The sequence below is a fragment of the Mauremys mutica genome, chromosome 4, assembly GCF_020497125.1.
Source record: "Mauremys mutica isolate MM-2020 ecotype Southern chromosome 4, ASM2049712v1, whole genome shotgun sequence".
Lineage (NCBI taxonomy): Eukaryota > Metazoa > Chordata > Testudines > Geoemydidae > Mauremys > Mauremys mutica.
This window is the reverse complement of record NC_059075.1, coordinates 112,832,453-112,859,169: the sequence shown is the minus strand read 5'-3', so window position 1 is coordinate 112,859,169 and position 26,717 is coordinate 112,832,453. Positions and strand designations below refer to the sequence as shown.

General features: G+C 50.5%; 2 protein-coding genes across 7 annotated transcripts in view; one reads left to right on the top strand and one right to left on the bottom strand.

The window, feature by feature from the left end:
* The window catches only part of LRRC56 (leucine rich repeat containing 56), a 112,313-nt gene extending 108,998 nt beyond the window's left edge, over nucleotides 1–3,315 (top strand). For all 6 annotated transcript variants that reach the window (XM_045012665.1, XM_045012666.1, XM_045012667.1 and 3 more), the window contains 2 exons: nucleotides 285–672; nucleotides 1,753–3,315. In XM_045012665.1, coding sequence (XP_044868600.1) covers nucleotides 285–672; nucleotides 1,753–1,945 — 581 coding nt within the window. In that variant the 3' untranslated portion in view covers nucleotides 1,946–3,315. The remainder of the gene's footprint in view (nucleotides 1–284; nucleotides 673–1,752) is intronic.
* A 696-nt stretch (nucleotides 3,316–4,011) lies between these two features.
* The window catches only part of LMNTD2 (lamin tail domain containing 2), a 60,541-nt gene continuing 37,835 nt past the window's right edge, over nucleotides 4,012–26,717 (bottom strand). Inside the window, exons 7-16 of the mRNA XM_045012682.1 lie at nucleotides 24,600–24,701; nucleotides 24,047–24,162; nucleotides 21,066–21,283; nucleotides 18,563–18,689; nucleotides 17,147–17,342; nucleotides 13,750–13,869; nucleotides 10,542–10,750; nucleotides 9,344–9,483; nucleotides 7,597–7,703; nucleotides 4,012–4,746 (exon numbers count right to left, since the gene is read on the bottom strand). Of these exons, the coding sequence (XP_044868617.1) occupies nucleotides 4,600–4,746; nucleotides 7,597–7,703; nucleotides 9,344–9,483; nucleotides 10,542–10,750; nucleotides 13,750–13,869; nucleotides 17,147–17,342; nucleotides 18,563–18,689; nucleotides 21,066–21,283; nucleotides 24,047–24,162; nucleotides 24,600–24,701 (1,482 nt within the window). The 3' untranslated portion in view covers nucleotides 4,012–4,599. The remainder of the gene's footprint in view (nucleotides 4,747–7,596; nucleotides 7,704–9,343; nucleotides 9,484–10,541; nucleotides 10,751–13,749; nucleotides 13,870–17,146; nucleotides 17,343–18,562; nucleotides 18,690–21,065; nucleotides 21,284–24,046; nucleotides 24,163–24,599; nucleotides 24,702–26,717) is intronic.

Genomic DNA, 26,717 nt, shown 5'->3' with positions numbered 1-26,717 from the left:
AGCCGTGTTTGCACTTCTGAGTTTGGTAAAACTCAGTATCCCTTGATCTTCAATTTTCTTGTGCCTTAAACATCAGTGAGTTGGGATGCACTCCTCTGAAGTGCTCAGAGGCCTCCAATCTTATTGGAAGTAACAGGAGTTGAGGGGACTCATCACTTGATCCACTGCCAATTGAAGTGAAAAGCAGTCTTTCCAGTGACGCCAGTAATCATGGGATTGGCCCATTAAGAGTTAGGTGAACTAGCCATGCCAGGAAATCAGCATGCTTCCTTGTTATGTTTCAGATTCATCACATGCCCAAGAAAGTGTGTTGCACGCTAGTCTGAATCGTTCTCTGGTACCTTCTCCTCCAAAGTGCCCCTCACCTGCATCCATGCAGGGTGTTGCAGCTAGACCCTCGAAAGTGAGAGACATCAGGGTCAGACGTCTGAAAGTGCCCAACCAGAAAGAAGCAGCTCAACTGAAGGAATATCCCCAATCAAGAGTTAGCACAGAAATCGCAGCCCAGCTTGTGGGTGAAGAGATTGCTATTCTGAGTCTGCACAGCACACCTGCTGCATGTGAGGCATCACCACTGAGAGCTGAAGGGAGGTATTGGACCAGCGAGAGTGTTGGCAGGCAAACCAGGAGGCCTATTTCAGGACCAGCAGCTGTTGGATCAACAAGTGTCAGGTATGCTTGTTAGTTAGGCAACTTTTCTATGGCATTCTGGTAAGCATAGAAGGGACTTCACTGGGGGAGAAAAGGTGCAGCCCTGTTGACTCTGATGTATATTACACCACAGAGTACAAACTCTTAGGTAGATGGTATCTACCATATACTCTGTAGAAAGCACTGCTTGGTATCTTGGTGACTTATGCATCATTTAGTCCTTCCAAAACTAAACTAGTACGATCTTACATTACTCATACCTTGGTTACTTCTAACATTCAGTTTCAAGATTAGTCACCTCAGAGACACATTTTTTCCTTGAAATTTACAGTAATTTGCTTTAAAAGAAAGTTCAGGGGAAAAGGCCTTTCTAAAAATAAAAAAGGACGTAAAGTAGATAGGTGTCGTGTAAACCAAAGCTGGTTGTGATTGGACCCTTCTATTGCAATATCAGCATCTTATTGCTCAGAATGTGGAAATTTTGATTTCCAGGTAACATAACAGTTGTGGTATAGTATCAACACAGGAGTGTTGTACTATTTGTTCGGGTCACTCCAAATGAGGGTGAACTACTTTCTAAATCAGAGAAAAGCTTCACTCTACAATCTACCTCTTCAGTTGCCTGCATGCTACTCCATGTTCCAGCTATACCCAGGTAAAAGACATCTGCTGTGTGGCAAGGTAGGATTCCTACCTATGAAATGCTGGTGAACAATGATGACACAGCAGATATGAGGGGGGAAGCAGTGAAAGAGTTAAAAATAACCCAAAAAAACAAAGACCCAGTGAATTACATTTTCGTATTGTGTCCTGATCTGTCTTCTCAGGAGAGAAATCCAATATCAGCCTTTCTATCAGTCCTTCATCCATATGGAGACTCTACCCATCTGCAGAAATTGGCGAGCAGTCTAGTGTTCTCAAAACTGACTGAAGTAGCAGTGTGGACTCCTCAGAGAGTCCTGTTGTGCCAAGCTTCCTGTTGTGCCCAGTGCTGGAAGTTCTTGGTGCAGTTCTCGGGTGAATCCAGGGGGCTCACAGCTCACTCAGTTCTCCATAACAACTTGTGCCATCTCACAGTAGCAATTTTTTTCTTCCCTTCAGAGCCACTGTGGACAGGAGTCCCCCCAAAGTGATCAACCATCACCAGCCAGTTGTCCGCTCATCCACAAAAACCCCAGAGAGGTTTGCGCTGAGGAATGTGGTCCGTCCTCTGACTGCCAAGGCTGCCCTGCAGAGGTTGCCAAGCAGGCCCAGTGTCTCAACAGCTACGCAGAGCAAGACGCCAAAGTCATAGAAAATACCCCAAGAAGCCGTGTATGTTGGAGTCGAGTCAGACAAGCCCACAGTGCTCAGTTGGAGTTTGTGTTCCCCACACTTAGCACCAGCAGCGCTGATGCTGTGTTCTGACTTCTTATGAGAGCTGAATACGTTGACGGAGCTGCACAAGCAGAGCTGTTTGAACTAACAGCTTGATTGGCCTCAGTTAAAGCTACAGCTGGTCAGAACTGCTTGCTTGAAAAAGCACCTTCTAATCAACTCAACAGTTGAGCAACCTTTTATTAAATAAAAAGCAGCTATTTGTATAGTCTTTGTGTGCTGAAAGGGACAAGACTTGGCACACTTGGCTTCTCTGCATTAATCCCAAGCTATGTTACTAGGGAGCCTGCAGTGATGCCCCCCAGGAAAGGGAAAGTTTGCAGTACCCTAGACTCTGTGCTTGGCAGCTGGCATCTAAGAGCCCTCAGTTTTCCCTCTTGCATTCAGCCCGCAAATACTCATGTACGTGTCAGCCTGCTGTCATCTAAACAGACTCATAGCGTATGCTCCTTGGATCCTATATGTTCAACACACAAGTGAAACAATTGAGAGTGGAGGGGGGATTGCTGCAAAGACCAGTTTAAAATGATTGTATTGCAGATGAGTGTGCATGTTCCCTACTCACCTGGGATAGCAGAAGTCCAACATGCAGGAAGTCTGTCTGATTTTAGCACTAATTTCCATTCTCCCACTGACATTTACCACTTCGATCTGTTTGTAATATTTCATTGTTCCCTTCAGCTCTATGGCTATGGGAAGGAATACTGAAGATGCAACTCATTGGAACATCAGTGTGTCAGTCTGCCGTGTCTCTGCTCTGAAGGACCTCTCAGCACTTCCCCAGGACTGCTGTTCTATGGCTAGACATCCCAGGTCTGAATTTCACCCAGTGACCTTTGTAAATAAGTTTCATTGGGTCTAGCTGGCTCCCTAGAAAACTCTGTCACCCTGACATTTCAGAGCAAATGAGTGACAAGCAAACAGACATGCAGAATCAAACATTCCCTGTTTATTCTTTCAGAGCAGTTACATTTTCCAAATGCATGTGACTTAATTATTTTAAGTGATTCATCAGCAACATTGAAGTGGGTAGGGAAGGAGCAGTTCTTGTTTTGCATAGGGTATTCATTCTATGTTGGGGTAAGATTTAAAGCACTATGAGCTGATCTAAATGATTGCACATTGTGATATAGGTAAGAATGACTGCGGTGTATGATCTGAGCAATGTCAGGTGTTCTCAAACCAAGCATCAGAAAATCTTATTTTTTTTCTACCTTCAAATTAATATGTTACAGATATTTTCTGGGAAACAGTTTATAATACATTAAATTATGCAATTATCCCTTGCATAGTTTGTTGCCTTTACCTCACTGCTAATATAAACAAAAGGAATAGGATGTACCATAGAGCCCAAATCCTTCAGCTTGGTCCCACTGCTCTGATACCCATTCCTCTTACAAAATAGTTGTGAGCAGAAGCCAAGTTCACATTCTCTCAGTGGGCATAAGAAAGAATTATCGATCAGATACAATAAGTATTGAGTGGCAAGCGGTTCCCCAAAATCATATGAGTGTTGGAGGGATTTCCAGTCAGTCCTTGCCCAACAAAGTGCTTGTGTAGTTAAACTGGCATCTAAAATTGACTCTGTGCCAGTGTCGCTGACCATGAACAAAATAAATGGACAGTGTGGCTCAATAGGATAGAAGAGAGAAGAATGTTAGGGCCTGATTTTCAGAAGTGCTGAGCACCCACACTCCTGGGTGAAGTCAGTAGGAGTCGCAGATGCTCAACACTTGTAAAAATCAGGCCCTGCTTATAAAAACTATTGTAAAAGTGAGTGGTATTTAGGACCACCTGCTCCAAATGGCCCCTAGCTACTCTCTCAATTTGTGCTTGTGACTTTGTATGTGCAGAATCCTACATTCTCATGCATAAATGGGGTTTGGGCTTGCAAATCAGGCAACTGGGTTTGTCTGCCTGATCTGCACACAAACTGGGCACAGATTTAGAAGCCACTTCTGCAAATGGCTATGGGATTTTTTCCAGGAAAACACAGGCTTGGTTCTGTACCTTTATCATGCAAGGGGCCTCTCCATTGTATTCCTGTGGTGGGGGACAGGGAGAAATGATAAGTAATGTTTTTGTCTATGGACTGGTAAGTTAACAGGGACCATTGTACAGGAGTAGAGTAAGAGACATTTGGGAAGTGCCTTCGTGGGCTCAGTGGTAGCAATCCCTTCCATTTCTGACCTTTGTCATCATTCATCTCAGTTATAGAGACCGGCTCTCCTGCCCCAGTCATTCTACTGCCGTCAGATGAGGAACACATCACCAGCAGCCCTTACTCTCAGCCTTCACCATGGGCCACCTGACTGGAAGGTGGGAACTGGAGCCACCAAAGGCCGCTCCACAATGATCTTTCCTACAATGTCCTGACTTTGCTGTTTGTGGAGTTCTCAAGTGATAAATAACAGCCTTGCGGGTAGCACATCCTCTCAAAACAGCCACCCCCCCATTACTGACTCTTCTCCCCTTGCTGAAATAAGCTAAGTGGTAGCACATTCACTGGAGCAGCATGGCATGTATTTAAGAACCCGTGCAAGTTTCCTGTGTCACCTATTAATCAGTGCATCATCTAGCAGGGCAGTATCTCCTAAGCTGCATGTCAGTAGTGGTAGGTAGGTAAGCCATGTGCTTGAAGCCGTATTTAGATCGAGCACTCGTCTGTCCTATCAGCGCCACCGTAGGAATTGTTGTATCCAGAGCTGTCTTGAAGACCTGAAAAGCGAAGTTATCATACGTAATAGGCATGTTATAGCAGATGGGGAGTGCCACTGGGTACCTGGCTGGTGTTTGCCTTTCAAGCTCTAGTGAACACCACTATGGAGTTCATCCATGTCTAATGTTCTCTAATGGGAGGGATTTTTTTATTTCCAGGAGCCTTAGGGTTGCCCCCTCTACTCTGAAATTCAGGACCTAGTCCATTGTGATGGGTCTGTCTGCAGCTTGAAAGCTGCTCTTAGAGGACAATGACAGGAGTATGAATTTACCACGGGCCTTACTATGTCACATTGCTGCATCACGATGATGCATCTGCATAAATACTGCTGTGAGAGAGGCTCACGACGCAGCATGGCACGAGGACAGATTATCCCACACGGACACACCAGGAGGTGCTCCAAACATCCACGATCCAGCACCCTGATGGCACAGAGTCATTATTTTAACTTTGGGGACACACACAAACATGTGGTTGCCCATCTTACCTGTGCTCGGGCGGCTCTAGGCACCAGCAAAACAAGCTGGTGCCTAGGGCGGCAAAATCTAGGGGGCGTCCCCTGCGGTCGGGGGGGGCGGCAGGCTGGGCCGGCGGACCTGCCGCAGTCATGCCTGCGGGAGGTCCACCGGAGCCCCGGGACGACTGGACCTGCCGCAGGCATGACTGCGGAGGGGGCGCTCGTCCCGCGGCTCGGCTGGACCTCCCGCAGGCATGACTGCAGCAGCTCAAGCGGAGCCGCCGGACCCGCGAACCGTCCGCAGCCGCAGGAGGTCCAGCCGAGCCACGCGGGACCAGCGGTCCCTCCGCAGTCATGCCTGCGGGAGGTCCGCTGCTCCCGCGGCTCCGGGGCGCCTCCCGCGCATGACTGCTTGGGGTGGCCAAAAACGTAGAGCCGCCCCTGCCTGTGCTTCCCTTTTCTCAGCTTGCTGCTACAGTCACCTTACAGGAGAGTGGGGGTCAAGAGAAAACCCTCTGGAGTGTAGAAGAGGGGGATTGTACTTCACAGGGGTGACACACTTAGTCTGACTGGACCCACGAATGGCTACGCTCCCAGTCAGTGTCACAGGAAACACGTGAACTATTCTCCCACTCTCCCATAAATAACACCCAGCCCCCATACATTGGTTTGCAGTTGCAGATATCAAAGTACTTTACAACGGAGGGTGAGCATTGTTATCCCCATTTTACAAATGGGGAAACTGAGGTAGCTAACGTGACTTACCCAAAGTCTCACAGCAAACCAGTGGCAGAGCTGCTGACTCCCAGGGGCCCACACTACCTCCTTCCATATGTGGCATAGTTCACTTTTCACTCCCTGGGAAAATGCTAAATTCTAGAATGGGGTAAGGGGAGTTCAGATAACAGCAGATCCAAATAATAGTTATTGGGGCTTAGTGGACAGTTTTCTATTACTGGTCTGAACTCTGCACTCAGCCTTCAATACATCCTTCTCCAGGGGCCTGGCCTCCTGAATACTACATGCAAGCGTATGTTACAATGGGGTTTAGTTTGTAATGAGACCTGCAGAGCAGCATAACGCCAGCGAGAATGTAACAGCAGGAAGGCTAGTTAAAGAGAGGAAACTTGTAATCACAGCCTGACATACGAAGGAAGAAGATTGGTGGTCTCCTCTCTCTTGCTAGCGGATGCCACATCAAAGCGGCAGAGAACCACTGTACAATTATCAGTCCCTGATTCCAGGGCTGGCACAGTGAACAGGCTGTTGCACATCAGGGCTGAGCTGTCCTGGCAGAGCTGTGGGGTCAGAAGCTGACACTGGTTTTAGCTAGTGTAATACACCCTCCAGCTTTATAACTGCCAAAAAAAAAAAAATCCAGGGCCTTGTCTTATCAATCTAGTAAGAAATGTCGAGTGGGATGGGATGCATCTGAGGGGGATTCATTTGGATCTAATGGAAATGAGATTAGCTGTGGATTTCTCTGTGTATTATTTCCCCGATTAGAATCATGCACTGGTCCCCAGGGCAACGGACGGATCTAAGGGGCCTATCTCATTCTTTTCATATGAATCTCAGCAGAGTCCCAGTTTAGGATGCTAGTAATCACAGACAGGTCCCGTCAGTCTTGTAACGGGACAGGAACTGCTGATGCCTTTAAGAATCTTTCAGAATTAATGGGATTTGCTCTTTGCTGCCAAATTGATATTTACAGTCTAAGCAGGAGATGGGGAAAGAGCCCCTCCCCCCCTGCAGCCGTTAATAAATCAGCACCAAGGGAAGGAATTTTCTGCCAGACGGCCGAGGCTCCTCAGGACACAAGCTGCTCATTGTGAGTCTGTTCATTTCCCTACAGCGCTTCCTCCTGAGTGCAGCAACAGCAACCCCTTCCCTCCTGCCACCCCTTTCCTCTTGCCTCGCTGTGATGCCTTCATTTCAGGCTGCTCTGTCCTGGCTGCTTATCTGCTGCTGGCAAAGCCTGCGTATTCTGGGACTAGGTCATACTCTGGCGCTGTCACAGATAATAGACTTATTGCACCTTCCTCTGCACCTTGCTGCAATGTATTAACAGTTGCTGTATCTTTCTTCATGCCCCTCATGGGCACGTGCAGGCCCAGGCAATGCTTGCCACCGGGGAGCAATGAATATCCTGGGACTGTTGCCAAGCATCTGTCCTGCTCTACAGTCCCTGACCCTGCCACAGGGAGCTGATGGATGCACTGGTTAAGGGAGAACAATAGACTAGCCAGCTGAGGGTGCAGATTTCAAATGGCTAGCCGGGCCCTGCCTCCCCTTTCCAGCTCTGTCTGACGTAATGTGCGCCTTAAACAACCCATCTCCTCCCACACAGCTCCCCTCCCTCTGTGTCCAGCACTCCCAGAGAGTTACTTACTCTGGGTTTTGGCTCTGCAGTTGGGGGCTGCCTTCCATAAGGAGCAAAATCCTCCTCTTCCTCCTCCTTCTCCTCGCTGGATGAAAAGTGTTTCTCCTTGACTGCCACTGAAGAGAGAACCCCAGAGACTTCAGTGGGAGAGGCGTGCGCTCATGAAAACACATTTGAATCGGGGAAGTTTCCTAACTTGCTGTTTGGATTAGGTAATGCCAAAAGCCTCCACCAAAGCCAAGGCTGCAGTATGCTATGCACTGAGTGCACACCCAGGAAGAAGGAGCAATAAATGTCAACCAAGCATTTCAGCCTGTCCTAGGTGGGAAGAGCCAGGGGCCCCTCACAGTTCCATCCATTATTCCCCCTAGGCTATACGTAGGTTTGGAAATGTAGTCTGGTCCAAAATGAGTGCCCTATGTTGCCCCAGAGGTGTCTGCATCTCACTGCTGGGTGAATAAAACCCTGACATTCTTTCCGTGTACCGGAATGGGGAGCTGGGTTGAGGAGTTTGTTTGGGGGTGTGTGACAGGGTAGTCTTCCCCTTAAGGGCAATAATGTCTCATGGTCAGCCCACCCCACCAGGTGGCATAGCCCTTAAGGATCTGAGAAGTCCAGTAGATCTACAGAAGGCCCTAATGGGGATCCGGATAGAGAGGAAGCAGTGCTAGGATTGAGGGGTATCTGGGAGGAAATCCCATCTCTGTAGCTTTAAGAGATCAGGGTCTTGCTGAAAGGGCAGGGCAATGCTAGTCCAGAACTCACTCGGCTCCCAGGAGGAGAGCTGGGGAGACTCCTGCCTAAGGACAGCCTGAAAAGGAGCCACCCAGAGAAGACACCCGGAAGGGTTCCAGAAACAGACTGCTCCTGGGCGTGGGGACACAGAGTCTCCTGAAGGAAGGAGCCAGAGATTGCTGGTTGGACTCAGCCTGAGACAACAGATGCCCCCCGGGTAGGTCTGAGTAAGCTCCTGCTTGTGCTTTCGGCTCTTGTTAATAACTGAGACCCTTGGAAAGGGGTGTGTGCTTTCATGTAATAGGTTTGTCTGGACTCATTTATAACCCAGGCGAAGGACAGTGAGGCAGAGCTCACCAGCTGGGCCATGCTCAGCCAACCAGGGATGCACAGGAGTGACCTCCATGCCATCCCAGGGGGACTGTGGGAGAGTCCCAAAGCTGGCAGGGGAGGGGCAGAGGGCTGGAGATCTGTGGGAGGGCACAGGAGGGTTATGCTGGGTGGTCGGTGGAACACGCTCAGTGCTCTAAGGAAGAGTACATTCACTTTGCCAGTGTGAGGCAGCCCCATAGCTGCTGAAAGCTGGCGGAGTTCTGGGGAAGTCAGCAGCGCTACACGCCACGGGAGGATCTTCTTGATGTCGATGGTAAAGCGAACGTTACAGTTGCCAGTCTGAGGTGTGCCTTCTTTCTGGAACCTGCAGTGGGGTTGTGGGTTAGGGGTGATTATACATTCCAGACCTGGGCGAGGGCCTGGCATTCTGGGCAGAAGAAACAGGCTGAAAGCAGGGAACAGGCACTTTGCAGTCAGCCCTGGGGGTTGGGGAGCCTTTTCCTGGCTACCTGATTCACTGCGTGTATCCACTGACATGAAATTGTTTTGTTCAAAATCACCTGAATGCGGGTCGCCTGACACCCAGGGTGAATGCCACTGTGCAAGTCAGGGCTGGATTGGCTGAGCTGGCTTAGTACCAAACTATTTTGCAGGGTAGGTAGCAAGGTGCCGCTCTGCACCAACACACCTGATATGGCAGGTAAATTCTGGGCTGAGAAGGAGACAGTCTTGTGAACTGTCTCTCTGGGGGCAGGCTGGATTTTCCTCTTGCTGCCCTTTGAAGGGTCTCCCCGACTGTTGCTGTTTGAAGGAAAGTGCTTCCTGTCCCTGTGAGGAGAAACAGGACCCATTCACGATGCCCCACGTAAGCTGGCTGGGTATCAGTAATCTGTTACTAACACTCTCCATCAGTCTCAGTCAATTCAGGGGCTTCATCTTACTGCTGGGAATGTTTCAAACCCTCAGCTACTGGTATGGAAACTCATCTGCAGGGAACCGCCAGCCTTTCTGAAATGTGCAATATCAGCTCAGATCAATATGCTGTCTGCTTTGGCGCCCTGCATCTCGCCCGTGGAAAGCCCATAATGCACCTGGCCAGTTATGCAGTGCTGTCGCTGGGAGAGAATATTCCTGCCTGACCCCAGCAGCAGCACCCAGCTGAGCCCTGAAGCATGAATTACTGTTACACCCATGCTCAGCACAAATATTATCACTGCGACAGCTCAGCTCTTATATCCTGGCCATTTGGGGGTGCCTCCCACTCTTGACTCAATAAACTCCCTGCTGCCTGTTGGCCAACCTCGGCTTAGCCTCTGTCTCTTCTGATTTCCCAACTTCAACTTCCTTTATGCTACCGGCTGCTGCTGCATGATTCTCCCTGCCCCCGATTCCTAATGCAGCGACTAGATCAGGAGCTAAAGGCCTAGCTGAGCCAGAAAACCCTCTAGAGGATCAGACGTTGCACCCCTTGGCCCTGATTTTCTGTCCCTCCACTTGCGGCAGGAAGGGGAGAGCTTGGCCAGGCAGCTTGAAGGCATTTTTTGGTCTTTCCATGTTCTGGGGCCAGGTGGTGGCCTCCCCACCCCCGGGAGTAAGTTAGAGGAGCTCCAGCATATGCTCTGCCTCCTATGGCCTTGAGTGGGTGTTGGAAAGAAGAGACTAGCCCGAGCACAGCGCATTCCAGCCAGCCCGTCTCCACTCCCAGCCTTCCATTCCCCAGCCCGGCCTACCTCCAACCTGCCCTCTCCACTGGGGCCTCCACACCAGCAGTGAGACCCCTGCAGGGATGAGGTAAAGGAGCCTTCATGTGCCTGGGCATCGGGCCCCTTGTGCCAGGCCTGGGAGAGGAGTTTTGCTGAGCGTTTCGCTCCAGCTGGGGTTTTTACCTTGCCTGCTGCAGTACAGCCGGTGGCCTGCCTGTGCTCCCCCTGCGTGGCGCCGCAGGGACCCAGTGCTGATCCTTCGGGGGCAGAGGTTCTTCTGCTTCCTCCCCTTCTCCAGCGAGTGGGAACTTGTCCACCGAAATGTCCGTGTTATCCGTGTAGGCCTCTGCGGCCGCTGTGAGTCTGTGAGGGGCTGTGTACCTGGAGAGAGTCTTGGACAGGGCAAGGGAGTGAGGGGAGGAAAGGAAAGAGAGAGGATTATTCGCCAGGCCCCTCTACCGGCTGGATTTATTCCTGCTCGGTGCTTGTCATGGCCCCTCTCATAGCCTTTTACTGAAACTCTGACCTGGGTGAGAGCAATAAACCGACCACCACCCGGCAGACTCTGGGGATGGAAGAAAACGCTGCTTCTGAGGTCGGGCTTGGCTCCGTAGGGCAGCAAAGGACAACTGCTGACAGTGGACTGACCAGCGCAGCCTTGGGGCGGTGTGGTGACCGACAGGGAAGTGGCTGCTGTTTTGCTGTGACGCCTTAGAACACTGAGAACACCCGCAGATTTCAGGTCTGTCTTTCCCCCTCCTGGAATCAGAGGGATGTTGTATAACCCAGACATGGCTCCCAGGAGAGGCTCAGTGCCGGGGGACAGTAACAAGGTCACAAGGCGACATCAGTGCAAAAAGGCTGTTGTCAGACTCAGGGCTGCAATTGGCTCTGCTTCCAGCATCCATCTCAGCTCAGATCCCTGAGCTTCCTGTACTTGGACACAAGGGGGCAGCTTTGTTGGGAAGATGATTGCACTGGCAGCTGCTGGGCAGTGTACCTGGAGCAGCACAGGTGTAGCAGGAAAGTCTTCACCAGAGAGATGAAAGCTGGGAAGTTGAAAATCAAAACCTTTTGCTCGTGGGAAGGATACCTGCTTGTGTGCTACACACCCTGGTGCTCTCCCCCTGCAGCCAAGGGGAAGCAAAGCAGAGACACGCCAGCATGCCGGTGAGCGACAGCTTTACTTCCTGGCCTCTGTCACGCAGCAGGGGCCTGTGTCCACTGCCCTCAGTGGCAGCTGTGACAGATAGAGCTGAGTGCATGTCTCCTGAAAACTCAGTGTAACGGGCCAGAGAATCCCACTGAGGAGGCTGCTCCGTGTACTCACAATCTTCATCCTCCTCCTCCATAATGCTTTGCTATCTAGCTCCATTTATTGGACACCTGGCCACGGCTCCAGGCATCTTAACCACACAACCATGTCCACTTGTACAGTCCCATGGGGAAAAATTGCAGCCAAGCTCCCCACTCCTTGCCTCCTTCTCCCTCCCCCCAGTGTGCTGCGTCTCTGCTCCTCCCCCACTTCCAGCGCTTCCCGCTGCCTAACAGCTGTTTGGCAGTACTTAGTGCTGTCCAGGAGGGACTGGGGAGGAGCAGGGATGCGGCGCGCTCAGGGAAGGAGGCGGAGAAGAGGCAGGGCAGGAGGGGGGACATAGGGGAAGGGAGTGGACGGGGGGCGGGGCGAGGGCGGTGCAGGGGTGGGAAGAGGCGGGGAGTGGGCGAGCGCTCACCCGGCAGAGGGGAAGTCAGCACTGTAGGGGTGAGTGGCAGGCGGGGGGTGAAGATGCAAGCGGCGGGTGGGCGAGTGAGCAGGTGGGGAGGCCAGAGGTGGGTGGGGGACTAAGGAGGGATGCAGCAAGCCAGCAGCAGCCAGGGGATGAGGAGGGGCATGGTGGGGGGGCCAAGCGGGGAGGGGGCAGGATCTGGGGCAGAAGGGGGGCGGAGCCTGGGAGGAGCGGGGGTGGACTGCGGGTGGGGCTGATGGCACCCCAATGTGTCCCGATATTTTAGTGTGGTGATCTGGTCACCCTAGGCACAGAGTCAGCTCCACCGCAGGCAGACAAAGCTCTGGCTGAAACCGACACGCTGTGCTCCAGCCCCGAGAGCTCCACCAGTCACCAGCTGGTCCCAGCATCTGCCTTTTACAATCTCTGTTTTGCTGTATGTCCCAGGTGTACAGACACCTTGGACTGAAATGCGTCGCCAGTCAGCACTGTGCAGGGGGCCTCCTGATTCACTGGGTGCACTATATTAAGCTGCTGAGCGGGCTCCAAAATCCCAGCAGCACCCTCCGCCATGGGACCCACCCCTAATCCCAGCCCAGTGCGGAGGGCAGGCCCTGGGTTGGAGTGAAGGGTGAGCCCACCCTGCAGAGGCAGAGGCTCCCCGCTCTGGGCATTAGGAGCTGGTGCACTGGGTCATAGAACATCGGTCGAGCTTGGCCAGGCCACCCCTCCATCATGCCCCCACATACCAGGTCACGATGCCCGGAGTGGGAGCCAGCCCCGCGGGACAGGAACCACCACTGTGGGATGAGCATGATCCAGCTGTGCCTCCACCAAGGACCTGCCTTCCACACTGGCAGCGGCAAGGGTCACTGTGGCAGGGCTAGCCACGGAAAGGGCTGCCGCAGGTACACCAAAGTAAAGAGAAGCGCCCCCCCTCCCCCAAACGGGGATTTCCCCCTTCTCCTAGGAGAAGTCCCAGAAGCTTCCTTCAAGTCTCTCCCTGTTCTGGGGCAAAAGGAGCCAGAGGTGGTGCTAGCTCATTGGGAGCCCTAAGCAGGAATAATTGGGGGGCAGCCCCCACTAAACAAGTGAAAAGGGGCCCCCCTTGAGCTGCTTGGGGCCCTAGGCAATTGCTTAGTCTGCTTATGCCTAGCACCAGCTCTGAAAGGAGCCCGTTACAAACCCAGTCCCATTTCCCAGCAGGCTTTGTCAAGATCCCAGACTATGACCCTGGCTGCTCTGGGGACTACACTTCCCAGCAAGCCCTGAGCTAGCTTTGCCCCTCACTGGGGTAAGGAGAGGGGAGATCCCACCCCCCGGGCTGGCCATGGGGGAACACAGGTCCTGAAAGCAGAGTCAGGAGCCTGGGTTTTAACCTACGGCCCAGGCTGCCTGTGAAGAATCACTCGTTACATATTAACCCAGCCCTGACATATCAAGCAGGTCATTAGCAGGGTCACAGATATGTGTGTGTGGGGGGAGATCGTCCTGCAGGCACGCCCTCTAGTAGCCCCACACTGTCTGGTAAGGTTCCCATGATGTGAGCCCACCTTGGGGCCATCAGTCACACGCTACTGCTGAGCCTGACACACAGAGGTGTACTGACACACACAGGTGTACAGCATCCCTCCCACCCCGGCATCCCCCCGAGTGCAACTCACCTGGCCCTTTGCATTGCTGAGGACTGTGGTGCATTCTGGGCCCGTTCTGAAATACTGCTGGGTCCTCAGTGTCACGTCTGCAGGTTTTTTATGGGTGCAATCAGCTCCTGCAGCCCAGACCTAAAACCCAGGGCAGATTATTACTGCTGATGATTTGTTTTAGTGGAGCACCTAGGAGCGCTAGTCGTGGACCAGGGCCCCGTTGTGTGCGGTGCTGTACAAACACAGAACAAAAAGACAGCCCCGCCCCAAAGAGCTTACAGTCGGCTGAACATGGCCTGCCCCCGGGAAAGGGAATCGTGTCTGTGCAGCTCCCAGAGCTCACTCCATATCGCTTATGCCAGCACATCCCTCTCCATTAAAGTAGCACCTGGCATTTCTATATCCCTTATCATCGGAGGGCTTTCAAATACCTTCCTCACATTAGCCAGCAGGGCAGCTTGCAGAGCAAGGTTCTCCTCAGCATAAGCACGGGGGCAGGATTGGGCCCCCAGGCACACAACACCCCTGTGTGGTAGGTATGGTTGTTTCCATTTCACAGATGGGAAAAGAGAGACCTCAAGAAATGACTCGTCCAAGATCACTGTGACGTTGCAGTCTATATGATTTTATAAAAATTTGATGAGTGACTATAATGTAACTGGAATATGCTTCATGCAAAAGGTCTCTTGTAAGGTATCATTACAAAGCTTATTGTTGGTGGTCATCCCATTTGTATAAAGGTATCATTCTTGTATCCGAAACTAGAAATATGAAATATAACTCTGAGGGCCTATTGTAATTATGCAAAGTGTGGGCCATTAATGGTGGTTTGGAATCTTAATGGCTCCCATCAACCAGGACAATTGACTGGATGGCTCTGTTTGCAGGCAGCCTTCCTGTGAGTCAGGCTGGGAGGCATGAAGGCTTGGGAGTCTTACAGTGACATGTGATCATGTCACATGAACTGGAAGCCATCTTTAACCTGGTGCTTTTCCAGTGAGGGGGGTGGAAACCCAGAGGGACAAAGAATTCCCATGATTTGCGCATTTTATTTTATTTTGCTTGGTGACTTACTTTGTTCTGTCTGTTACTACTTGGAACCACTTAAATCCTACTTTCTGTATGTAATAAAATCACTTTTTACTTATTAATTGACTCAGAGTATGTGTTAATACCTGGGGGAGCAAACAACTGTGCATCTCTCTCTATCAGTGTTACAGAGGGCGAACGATTTATGAGTTTACCCTGCATAAGCTTTATACAGGGTAAAACAGATTTAGACCCCATTGGGAGTTGGGCATCTGAGTGTTAAAGACAGGAACACTTCTGTTAGCTGCTTTCAGGTAACCCTGCAGCTTTGGGGCAAGTAATTCAGACCCTGGGTCTGTGCTGGAGCAGACGGGAGTGTCTGGCTCAGCAAGACAGGGTGCTGGGGTCCCGAGCTGGCAGGGAAGGCAGGGATAGAAGTAGTCTTGGCACATCAGGTGGCAGCTCCCAAGAGGGTTTCTGTGATCCAACCCATCACAGTCACACAGCGTGCGGCGGTGGAGCTGGGAATGGAGTCCAAGGCCCCTGCTCTAGCCAGTAGGCTGCCTGCTTTACTCCTTGTTCTGGTAGCCCATGTTCCATGCTCTCTAGCTCAGGCTGCTGCTATCTTTCCATCTGCCTCATAATTTGGCCAGGAGGCTTCCCAAGCTGCTGTGCCATCGCTGAGGAGGGGACAGGGTCTGCTGCACTGGGGCCAAGAGTGGTTAAACCGGTAAAGGCCTCTGCAAGACACACAGTGTCAAGTGTTGTTTTAAAAGCGGGGAGGGCTGGGCTGGGCAAAACCCTGTTCGGGGAGTGAGCTTCACAGCCCTGGGGCCCCCACCGCTCGGGCTCTGCCACCTCCCCCACCCGCCTCAGGAGTGCTGGGGGGACCCCTGAAGGGAGATGCTGCATAGCCTGGCAACTGACTCGTGTATAAAACTCTGTGTGTTGTTTGTGGCTCTTCCCTCACCAGCTTCCCCTTCCCACTGAGCCAGGCACCACTGAGACTGCACCAGGGACATTGTGATCTGAAGAACTCAGCTGGAGGAGGTGCCTTCCGTCCTTTGCTGAACCCTAATGAGTGAGGCAGCCTTTGTCCTGCCCTCACCCTCTTGTCTGTCCTGCAGCAGCATGCAGGGCCCTTTCCCTCCCTCCCTCCTTTGCTTGGGGCAGGAAGGGAGGTGTGTGGGGTGGGGTGTGTGGGGTGGCTTTAAGCTCCCTTTGCTTTTCTCATTCTCTGGGGCCTACTTGCCCAGCAGCTGCAGGGTTGCTCTGATTTACACTCTGCTTTTCATGCCCCCCTATGGGATGCAAGAATAGCCATAGCTCAATGCACTCTAGACACATCCCCTGACAGTGACCAGATGTCCCGATTTTATAGGGACAATCCCGATATTTGGGCCTTTTTCTTATATAGGCGCTTATTACCCTCCACCCCCATCTTGAATTTTCACACTTGCTGTCTGGTCACCCTACATCCCCTCCCCACCACAGCCCCCTCTTTCAACAACCCTGACACACCCTGACTTGCCCTTTATGCTGGGGGCTGGGAGCAGAGCTGGCCAAGAGCCATGTGATGGGGAGTTCTCCTCACACACCCCTGAAGGGGTTAAGGTGGCTCAGAAGGGGCTAATTAACCCATCAGGCTGAACCTGGGAGAAGACATAGGCTTGACTGACAAGCCTGCAGTGAAGATGGAGCCCATTTGGCCAGGAGTAGGTGGGGCTTGTGTAAAGCCAGGAAGTGACAGCAGTAGGGGCTGCGTCTCTCTCTGGGCCAAGTGAGGAGAGCCCTGGGGGGAGGGTTTACTCACAGGGATGGTGGAGGTCGAGAAGCCTGTGGAGGGCAGAGTAGGAAGAGGCCCAGGGAAATGGCAGCAAGGGTTGAGATGGTGCAGACCTGGGCTGCTGGTTGTAAGCCCCTGGACTAGAAAGCAGAGCAGTGGGTGGGGCTGGGTTTCCCTACCAGCCATTGGGACAGTGGCACTGCCTGGAAAGGTACCTAGGCTGCTGGTCTGGTGAGACTTTGTTACCTTGGCAGGGGAAAACTCTATAGGAGCTGGCTGGAGACCAAGCCACAAAGGAGAGGCACTGCGACTCCTGGCAAGCACAACAGGCAGCAGCGTGAGTGAGCAAAGGAAGGGTGTGTCTGACCGGGCAGAGGAGATGCTCCAGTGATGAGTACCCTGTTACAAACCATTATGCCACCTCTACGCCAGCTCTGCACACCCCTTTAAGGGCACTTTATGCCACCAGAGGTGTCAGCAGGGGCCGTAGTGTAATGGAGATTGGGGCCCAGAGTCTCTGGTTTTCTTAGTCACTCAGTTCTTGCGTTTCCAGCCACTGAGCAGGCAGTGCATCACACCACAAACGGGCCTGCTGCTTACCGTGACATGATGCAGTGCGGGCAGCGTGGTGTCTGGGGGGAAGCGGTAGATGGACACGGGGTACCCTCCAATCCACTGCTGGATGATGAAGCCACTCAGGTCCACGTTTTGGTCCAATGAGGTGTTGAGGATTCGAACGAATTTGCCCTTACAATTCACGGTGGTGATCTTTAGGAATCCTGTATCCCTAGGAATCCTGGGGGTGCGGAGACAAAAGGAAGGAAGAATGTACCAAAGGAAGAAAGAGGATAGGAGCTTCTCTTCCTCCCCTACTGCTAGCAGACAAGGAGAGAGTGAGAGAGAGAGAGACCTATCAGTGTCTCAGCTTAAACTTCTTCTGAAGTAAATAGGAGGAAATTCAATAAGGATAAATGCAAAGTACTCCACTTAGGAAGGAACAATCAACTGAGCACATACAAAATGGGAAATGACTGCCTAGGAAGGAGTACTGCAGAAAAGGATCTGGGGATTATAGTGGATCACAAACTAATAGGAGACAACAGGGTAACACTGTTGAAAAAAACCCCAAACATCATTCTGGGATGTATTAGCAGGAGTGTTGTAAGCAAGACGCGAGAAGTCATTCTTCTGCTCCACTCCGCGCTGATTAGGCCTCAACTGGAGTATTGTGTCCAGTTCTGGGTGCCACATTTCAGAAAAGATATGGACAAATTGGAGACAGTCCAGAGGAGAGCAACAAAAATTAACTGTCTAGAAAACATGACCTATGAGGGAAAATTGAAAAGACTGAGTTTGTTTAGTCCGGAGAAGAGAAGACTGAGAGGGGACATGGTAAGTGTTCAAGTACATAAAGGTTGTTACAAGGAGGAGGAAGAAAAATTGTTCTCGTTAACCTCTAAGCATAGGACAAGAAGGGAAGTTTAGGTTGGACATTAGGGAAAAACTTCCTAACTGTCAGGGTGGTTAAGCACTGGAATAAATTGCCTAGGGAGGTTGTGGAATCTCCATCCTTGGAGATTTTTAAGAGCAGGTTAGACAAACACCTGTCAGGGATGGTCTAGTTCAATGGTTCTGAAACTTTTGTACTGGTGACCCCTTTCACAAAGCAAGCCTCTGTGTGTGACCGCCCCCCTTTTAAATTAAAAACACTTCTTTACATATTTAACACCATTATAAATGCTGGAGACAAAGTGGGGTTTGGGGTGGAGGCTGAGAGCTCATGATCCCCCATGTAATAACCTTGTGACCCCCTGAGGGGTCCAGACCCCCAGTTTGAGAACCCCTGGTCTAGTTATTATGTAGTCCTGCCTTGAGTGCAGGGGACTGGATTAGATGAACCCTCAAGGTCTCTTCCAGTCCTACACTTCCGTAATTCTTCCTGAGTCCCAGTTACATGACAGCGGCTGCCTGTATCTGTGTCTGATGTTCTCAGAGGTGCCAAGTCATGGCACTCACTTTTCGTGTTCTTCGCCTTTGCTCAGATCTGAGGGCATCACAGATGTCTTGCAAACTCCTATCCCACCGGAACTGTCATGAGCGAGATGGCACAGATCCCGGGACTGGTCCGTCTTCAGATCCAGGGCTTTTAAAAGAAAGACACAAACTCAAAATGGGGGTATGGCTACTGAATATTAACATGTGCTAATGTAACCCTCTGAAAGAGGAAACCGTGGTGGAGGTCAGTCTACCCAGTTCTACTCAGAGGTGGGACTGGTTTCAAATAACATCCAATTCACTATGTACTTTTGCTTTTTATTTTGGGTTCACAGATTGTAAGGCTAGAAGGGATCATTACAATCCATTAGTATGATCCATTGCATAACACAGGCCATAGGATTCTACTCCGTGATTCTCACGGTAACTTGTGGTGGAACTGGTGTGCATCTTCAGAAAGATGTTCTAGCCTGATCTGAAGACTCCAGGTGATGGCGAATCAACCACGTCTCCTGGTCGGGTGTCCCAATGGCTAATCCCCCCCCCTGTTAAACATGCATCTTGTTCCCACCCCCAGCCAGGCTGCAGGTTCAAACACTGCTCCAGGCGCTGACCTTGTGGCGCCTGACGCTGTGCTGTTACAGGGGCTGTCCTTGGGAAGAGTCACTACACAAAATGCCTGGCTGGATGTGTTAGAAGCCAGTGCCCTGACCTGACGGGATGGTGCTTTGCCAAAGGAGAAGGCCTAATGCTGATGTCCTGGCCAGCATTCCCTCTCCTAGGAGAGACTTCTACTCAGTGCCTGGGCAGGGGATGTGACACCCATATCCCTTGTGGCCATTCCGATAGCTGTTTAAGATCCCAGAGGCTCTTGGGAAAGAGTAAGGAATGCCGCCGTGTGTTCTGACAAACTTCCCTGCACACTTCGTCCTCCTGCTACTAATGAAAATCTCAGCACAAGTTTACTGTGCTTCGGTGGTTCCAATCTGGGGCCTTTAACGGGTTCCAGTATCCAAAGCTGTGAGTGAGCTATTGCTCAGGGCCCCATGGGTGCCCGGTCTTCCTGTGCAGTCCCTATAATCTCTAACTGCCAGAGAGCCCCAGGCTCCACTGCAAGCAGGAATCCTGCATTGTCAGGGCCCCGTGCTAGCTAATCAATTCCGTTTTCGGGTATGTCTATGCTTGGAGCTGGGGGGGGTGATTCCCAGCTGGAGGAGACGTTGTTGCACTAGCTCTCAGCGAGCTAGCAGGCTAAAAATAGCATAGCAGTGGTGGGAGAGGGCTCCCTGCTCTGAATACATACCCAGTATCTCTGGGCATGCGCTCAGGGTGGCTGGCCCCTCCTGCTGCTTGTGCTCCTGTGGCGATGAGAGCTAGCACGGGTTTGTCTCCTCGAGCTGGGAATCATGCCCCCAGCTCCAGGTGTAGGCATACACTTAGTGTCAAGTGTTTGGGGATGCCTGGTGTGTGACAGGTGCTGCAGAAAACAGAGTGTAATAGGTCCCTGGGATGGTCGGTTCTCTCCCGTGACAGTACAATGCAGCTGGGTGGGGTTTTTTGAACTAAGCTTAGTTAGTTGAGAGGTTAGTTAAAGCTGCCATCAAGTTACAGCTGCTGTAGATCCCAGGAGGTGGCTGCAGGAGCTATTTATATCATGCAAGAAAAGATCATCTTGTGATTAAGGCACTGGACTGGGACTCAGGAGACATCATTAATTCTCAAGTCTGCCACAGACTTCCTGTGTGGTATTGGGGAAGTCACTTAATCTCTCTCTATAATGGGCATAACAAAGCTCCCTTTGTCTATTTAGTCTATAAACTCTTTGGAATAGGGGCAGTCTCTTACTATGTGCATGCTCGGCACCTAACACAATGGGGCCTTGATCTTGGATAGGGCATCCAGATACTAGCATAATAGTAATTCAATAAACTCCCCAATGTGGTTAAAATATACTGAGGGTATGGCTACACTTGCAGTTGTACAGCGCTGCTGCGGGAGTGCTCCCGCGGCAGCGCTTTGAAGTGCGAGTGTGGTCGCGGCGCCAGTGCTGGGAGAGAGCTCTCCCAGTGCTGCATGTACTCCATCTCCCCGTGGGCATTAGCTTACGCTCCCAGCGCTGGGGCACTGTTTACACTGGCGCGTTACAGCGCTGTAACTTGCTGCGCTCAGGGGGGCGTTTTTTCACACCCCTGAGCGAGAAAGTTGCAGAGCTGTAAAGCGCCAGTGTAGCCAAGGCCTTAGTTCTCGTAGTTTGCCAGCTGGACCCTGACTTCAGTTATGCCAGAGTGACTGTACTGAAATTGGTAGAATAACTGAGAACATTTTTTAACTGTCGGGACCACAGTATTGTAACTGGATCCCCCAGGACAGTAGTTATCACATTGTAAAGGAGACATTTAGCATCAGCTGTAACTAATTCTCACCCTCTTGGAGGGATTAATCTAGATTACATGAGCCCAGGCCACGTGTCTGCAAGTGATTCCCCTAATGCCAGATTGTATAAAGTGGCAGAATTTAAACTTACAACCAGAGTGTTTGGGCTGGATGTCCTCCCAGGACGGTGGGAGACTGGGGACCAATACCACAACTTCAGAACTGCTTGGTGCAGAACCAAGATCTGATTTTGGAGAAGAGATCGCCTCCCACCAAGAACTTTCTGAGTGTAGTTTCCTCTCCTTTTTCGCAGGTAAACTAGCCAGCTCTTGACTTGAACTCAAGTTGCTAAAATCATTTATTTTCCATCTGTAAGAAAAGATAAAACATTCAAGGTCTGGATTGATGTACTGTTATTTATAAAGTTTGGCATTCTCTACCCCAGAAATAGAATGAATTAACTAATGAACTATGGGGGATGGGAAAGTAATCCTTACTAAATTTGATAAGTAGGAAAAATCTCTCATGTATGTTCTGGCCAGACCCTGGGGGTAGCATATGGTCTATCAGTAGTATATTTAAAGGTGAGTTGAATTGCAGACTAAAAGCAAACAACTTCAGAAAGCTCAGAAATGAGAGGCATTCAATACAGAATAAACTTTAAATGTGCCATTCTACAAAGTCCACTTCCTGCCTCATAATGCCCCAACATGCAGTGTGCTGGTAACATGCCCACCCCTTACATCTTATTGTTGTTTTGTAAAATAAGGGGTTTTCTTAGAAAAATTATACAGGTGCTCCCCTGGTTACATAAACCTGACTTACGAAAATCCGGACTTACAGAAAAAGTTCTGTAAGTTCTGTAAGCTTTTTTTTTTTTTTTCATAATTGTCGGAGATACGTTCCTGACTTATGCAAAATTCCACTTTCTCAAGGCGTTCCGGAACACCAAACTAGTTTTCACACAGCTTGAATTCCAGCTTCCTTTTCATTGTTTACCAAGAACCACATTCTGTCTGGAACTCTATCCAGCAAACAGACATCTAGTGGCCGAATAATATAATGTAGATAGACCTGCATTGCAGCGGCTGTCATCTCCAGTGAGTTCTGTGCTTTACATGATAGCATTAGCGCAATGCATGCTGGGGCTGGAGTGGGGTAGTCTTAACACAGAAGAACTTGAAAAACAGCAAGTTTTAAGCCCATTTTGTGGTCAGTGCCCCTCATAGACAGTACATAACACTGATGTATCTGGGCTTAAAAATATTGTTTGTAGCAACCCTTTAAATAATGAGTCAAACATCGGTACCTAATCAAATGTATTGCAAAAGCACTTTTTAGCGTGTTAGACAGCTAATAACCAGACAACTATAGAAAAAGGCAGGTCCATTGCGGCTGTGTCAGCTGACAGGAAAACCTAATGGCTTGCTCCACTGCTTGCTGGATTACTCATATAAGGCCATTTTTCCTCATCTCTAGTTTAGTTTCTCCATAGTATGAATCACACACACACACACACACACACACACACACACACACACATATATGCACGTGCGCCACGGTGCTGTGTTGCCTTGACCAGCTTTCTCAAGGGAAACAGTTTATGAGCAATGCCTGGAGGTTGGCTGATGCTTGGGAGAAACTTGCCAGTAAGGAGAGGGACAGACCCCCTTACATCCACAATGGAAAACAATGAAGCAACAGACCATAGTAGCTATTGTGGCTATTCATTCTGAGAGGGGCACATCCAGGGGCAGAGTGAGGGTTTCCCTAGATACATGGGACCCCTTGTTAAAAAGGATTGATTACAAGGCGGTAGTTCAGTGTGATGGGGTGGTATGCTCCTTAAGAGTAGTGGGGCCTAATGGTCGGCCCACCCCATCACGTGGCAAGCCTTTAAGAGTTTGAAATGTCTGACTATATATACAAGGACTTGGGAGAGCGGAAGTGGTTCTAGAAGTAAGAAATGTTTCGGGAGGAAATGCCATTACTGTTTCTTTAAGGGCCAGGAGCCTTACAGAGAGGATAGGGCAAAGCTCCCCTCTCTCCCAGCCGACTGGGGATGAGTTAGGAGAAGGGGAGCAGCGTACATGCTGCCTCTTCCCTGGTAGCAGGGCAGACACCAGGAGACAGCAATAGGGTAAGGCTGGCTGAGAAGCTGGAAGGCTCCTTGAGGAAAAGGGGCCAGCTGAGGGGGAAACTGGCTAATCCACAACTCCGCTTCAGAGGGGAGAACTGGGGACTCCTGCCTAAGGAAGGGCTGAAAAGGAGTAACCCAGAGACAGAACCAGGGAGCGTCCCAGAAACAGACTGCTCGCAGGTGTGGGGAAGCAGAGTCTCCTGAAGGAAGGAGCCAGAGATTGCTAGCAGGGCTGGCCCTAGACCAAATGCTGCTCCAGTCGTGGAGGGTTTTCGCCACCTCACCTCCATTTCGGTGCTACCCACACCCACACATACACTTTCACAATTACACAATAAAACAAAGTTCACAATATCACAGCTAGGCTCTCACTTCACTTCACTTAGTTCTTAGTCTCATTGACTGACTGGTGACGCCCCACCCCTTATATACCTGCCAGGGCATTTATGCCTATGTCAGTCAGTACATGAAACCTTGGAAAGGGGGTGTGCTCGTTGATTACAAAGGTCTAGCCTTGTTTATAACTTAGGTGAAGAGAAGTAAGGCAGGGCTCACCGGTGGCACCATGCCTGGCTGAAAGGGGCAGACCATCACACTCGGATAAGGGCATGAGAAGGGGGAGTAAGTGGGGTAGGGTTCCCCAGTGGGGGTGGCGGGTGTGAATCTTGCACTCCCTGTAGCAATCCTGTTTCTTCTGTATGTAGCTCACAGTAACAGTTACAGACTAAACACAACCCTGCTGTAAATCCATTTGGTCTGTTTTTCTCTCATGCACACCAGTGTAAATCAGGAGTGACTCCAACAATCCCAGTGGAGTTTCACTGGGGTAGAACTGGTGTAAGTGTGAATTTGCCGCATAGCCTTCATTGGAGTGCCCCCGACCCTAATTATGAAGCCACTAGCAGTGCTGCAAACATCAGTATTGTGGGGATTATCTAATAGCCCTATGGTAATGGAGAGCAGGCAGAGAGCAGTCACTGGCTTTGCCGTACCTGGCCTCTGACTCTGCAGAGGACGTGCCGTAGAGGTTGAATTCTGCTTGAACTACTTCTGATAGCTGGGTTCTTCCGTCGTCCTTTTCCATCTCAAGTGTTGCTGGATCTGTATCCTAAAAAACCAGAAGAAGATGGTGAACCTGCCAATCGCTGTCCAGGACTGCAATCTGTGTGCCAGGCGGATCTCTGCCAACTGCTAGCCCCTTTGGTGTCCTCTAGATACAAATGCCACAGCCAAGAATAGTGGCAGAATGTCTGTCGTGTCTGCAGGGTTCCAAGGCTGCAGGGTTCCCTATGAGCTTTTGGACACCCCAAAGATCTTGCTCTGCCACGTTCATTGAAAGGGTTGGACAAGGGCCTCACTACCAATGCCAGTCCCAGAAGTGTTTCTCTTCCCCTTCTTGCCCCTCACCAGCTGTTTAATACAATCGCACACCGATGGCACATCAGGCAGTGAAGTGGAGTCTTTTGGCAGAAGGGGCTTCCAGTCCCTGATCTTGCACTTAACCCTGATTCTGCCACCCACCATGGAGTTGTGCAGTGGACTGACCTTGAAGAATGAATCCAGGAAGCTCATGTGCTTGGGGATCCTCCGCAGCGCCATGTTACTAGGCTCTGCCGCTACGTTGCTGTTTCCTGTCTCTGACCAAAGCTACGTGGAGAAAAGCAAGCAGCACGTTAACAGAGCCACTCCGTCACTTGTGACCTCTTGAGTGATTTGTCCTGTGTGAGAGTGTTATCCGGGTCCTAACTTCGCTCTTCCTTTCTCATCCCCCCTCCCTCTCCATCAGTTGGACTCAGGTGCTGCAGCCCCAATGCAGGGCATGCGCTTTGATCCTCTAGCTCATGGAGTCTCAATATGGGGATCAAAACGGGGACCCCAGTGGCATGTGACCACCCGCCCTTCCTATACTGGTAGATGAGAGGCGGGTCCTGGCTAGATGTAGGAAGAGTCCCAGGGTGGAAGGGGCCTGATATGAAACAAGCTAAAGCAGTGATCCTCAGCCAGCGTCACACCCTCTTTGTGGTCACGCTAAAGCACAATCCATGTTCACTTACTCAGGGGTGAGCATTCAGTTCTGTCCTTAAATAACCTCCCACTCCACCCCCAAACACCAGTAATGGCCTTAACTTGACTGTGAACTGTCATGTTTATCTCTGTTGTTTTGGGACATTTCTGTAACTGGCTTTCCCCCACCCCCACAGAGCAGTCTCTGTGCTTTCTCCTGGTTACCCTTGCAGCTGTAGATCTGTCTAGTGGGGGAAGAACATACACTGCACTAAATTCTGGTATTGCTTTTTATCACTGAGGGCCGCTATTTGGGCCAATCAGGTCTGCACTCTGATCTGTAGGGTGGTGGGCGTGTTTATTCACTTGGCATAGAGCCTGGGAGAAGACCCTGACCAGGACTTCTAACCCCACCGTACCCGAGTCAGACTGCCCTCTGTCCTGTGTCGCCGTACTAGCTGGATATTGCCTTTCAGTTTCTTAAACCATGCTTAAGTTGTCACCCGAAGCAGATGTGAAGAAAGAAAATAACATCTCTGAGAATCAAAGGTCTGTCCTGAAAAACACCATGCTGTCTTGTTTTAGACTTGCAGTCTCTGTAATCCGTGCATGGGCTAGTGGTTACAGCAGGGAACGGGGAATCACAACTTTCTCCTTGACTCTGCTACTGTATGTAGAAGAACCCAAAGCAAGTCACCTTCCTTCATTAAGTCTCCAATTCCCTCTCCCTAAAGGACAGTAATGCTTACCTGCCTACCAAGAGTGGGACAAAACTAACTGTCCTGGAAGAGCGTGGAGATCATTGGAGGAAAGGTGCCATATTTGTGCCAAGTAATAGGATGATTTTGTAGCATGCCCACTGGTGCAACTGTGCTGCCACCTAGTGGGGAGGGTGCCTCACAATCAATTCACTCACAGGTGATGAAGTGTCCCTGCTAGTGGAGTCATAAATATTATTACCTGGTGTCAGAAGAAAAACCTGTTGCTTTTGCCAGGCTCCCTTCCCCCAGATAAGTAGTTAATACAGTATCAGATAACGGGAGAGGATGGCAATGAGTCGGTGACAATGCTTAAAAGTTTTCAGTCCTGAAAATCCTTGTCTACAGTACAGGAAATATCCCCTGCTGCCAATGGATGTCAGCAATAAGTGCAGTTGTCCCAGTTTGACTGCAAGAGTAGCCAAGCACACACCATGTTTTAGCATCGTTTCAGAAACTGGTTTGTGCTTGGCTATACTCGCAGCTGAGTCATGGCCCACACCCTGTTCAGCTGCACCCATGGGTGCAATTATGATAGTGTAAGCAACCTAAAAGCCACTAGCTCACAGAGGGGGCTTTGCTGTTTTGGTTGTGTTTGTTCTGAATTCCGCTGGCTCTCTGCTTCTCTTTCACATTTAACTTATTTTTAAATTCCTGCGTCTCCCATTGCTTAACGCCATTGTCCTGCCTCTCCCTCCAGCCCCAGGCTTGGTTTTCCTCTTGAATCTCAAGGACTGAATTCTAAAGAGTCCAGGCCTGTTTATCCCCTTCTCTTAATGGGCTGGGATGCACTTTGCAGCCCCTCAGAGCTGCTGAAGAGCATACCCCTCACTGGTCCTGCAGGTCATCCTGGGTTGCTTCACTCTTTATATACTGGGGATCCATCTGCCTTATTCGTGAT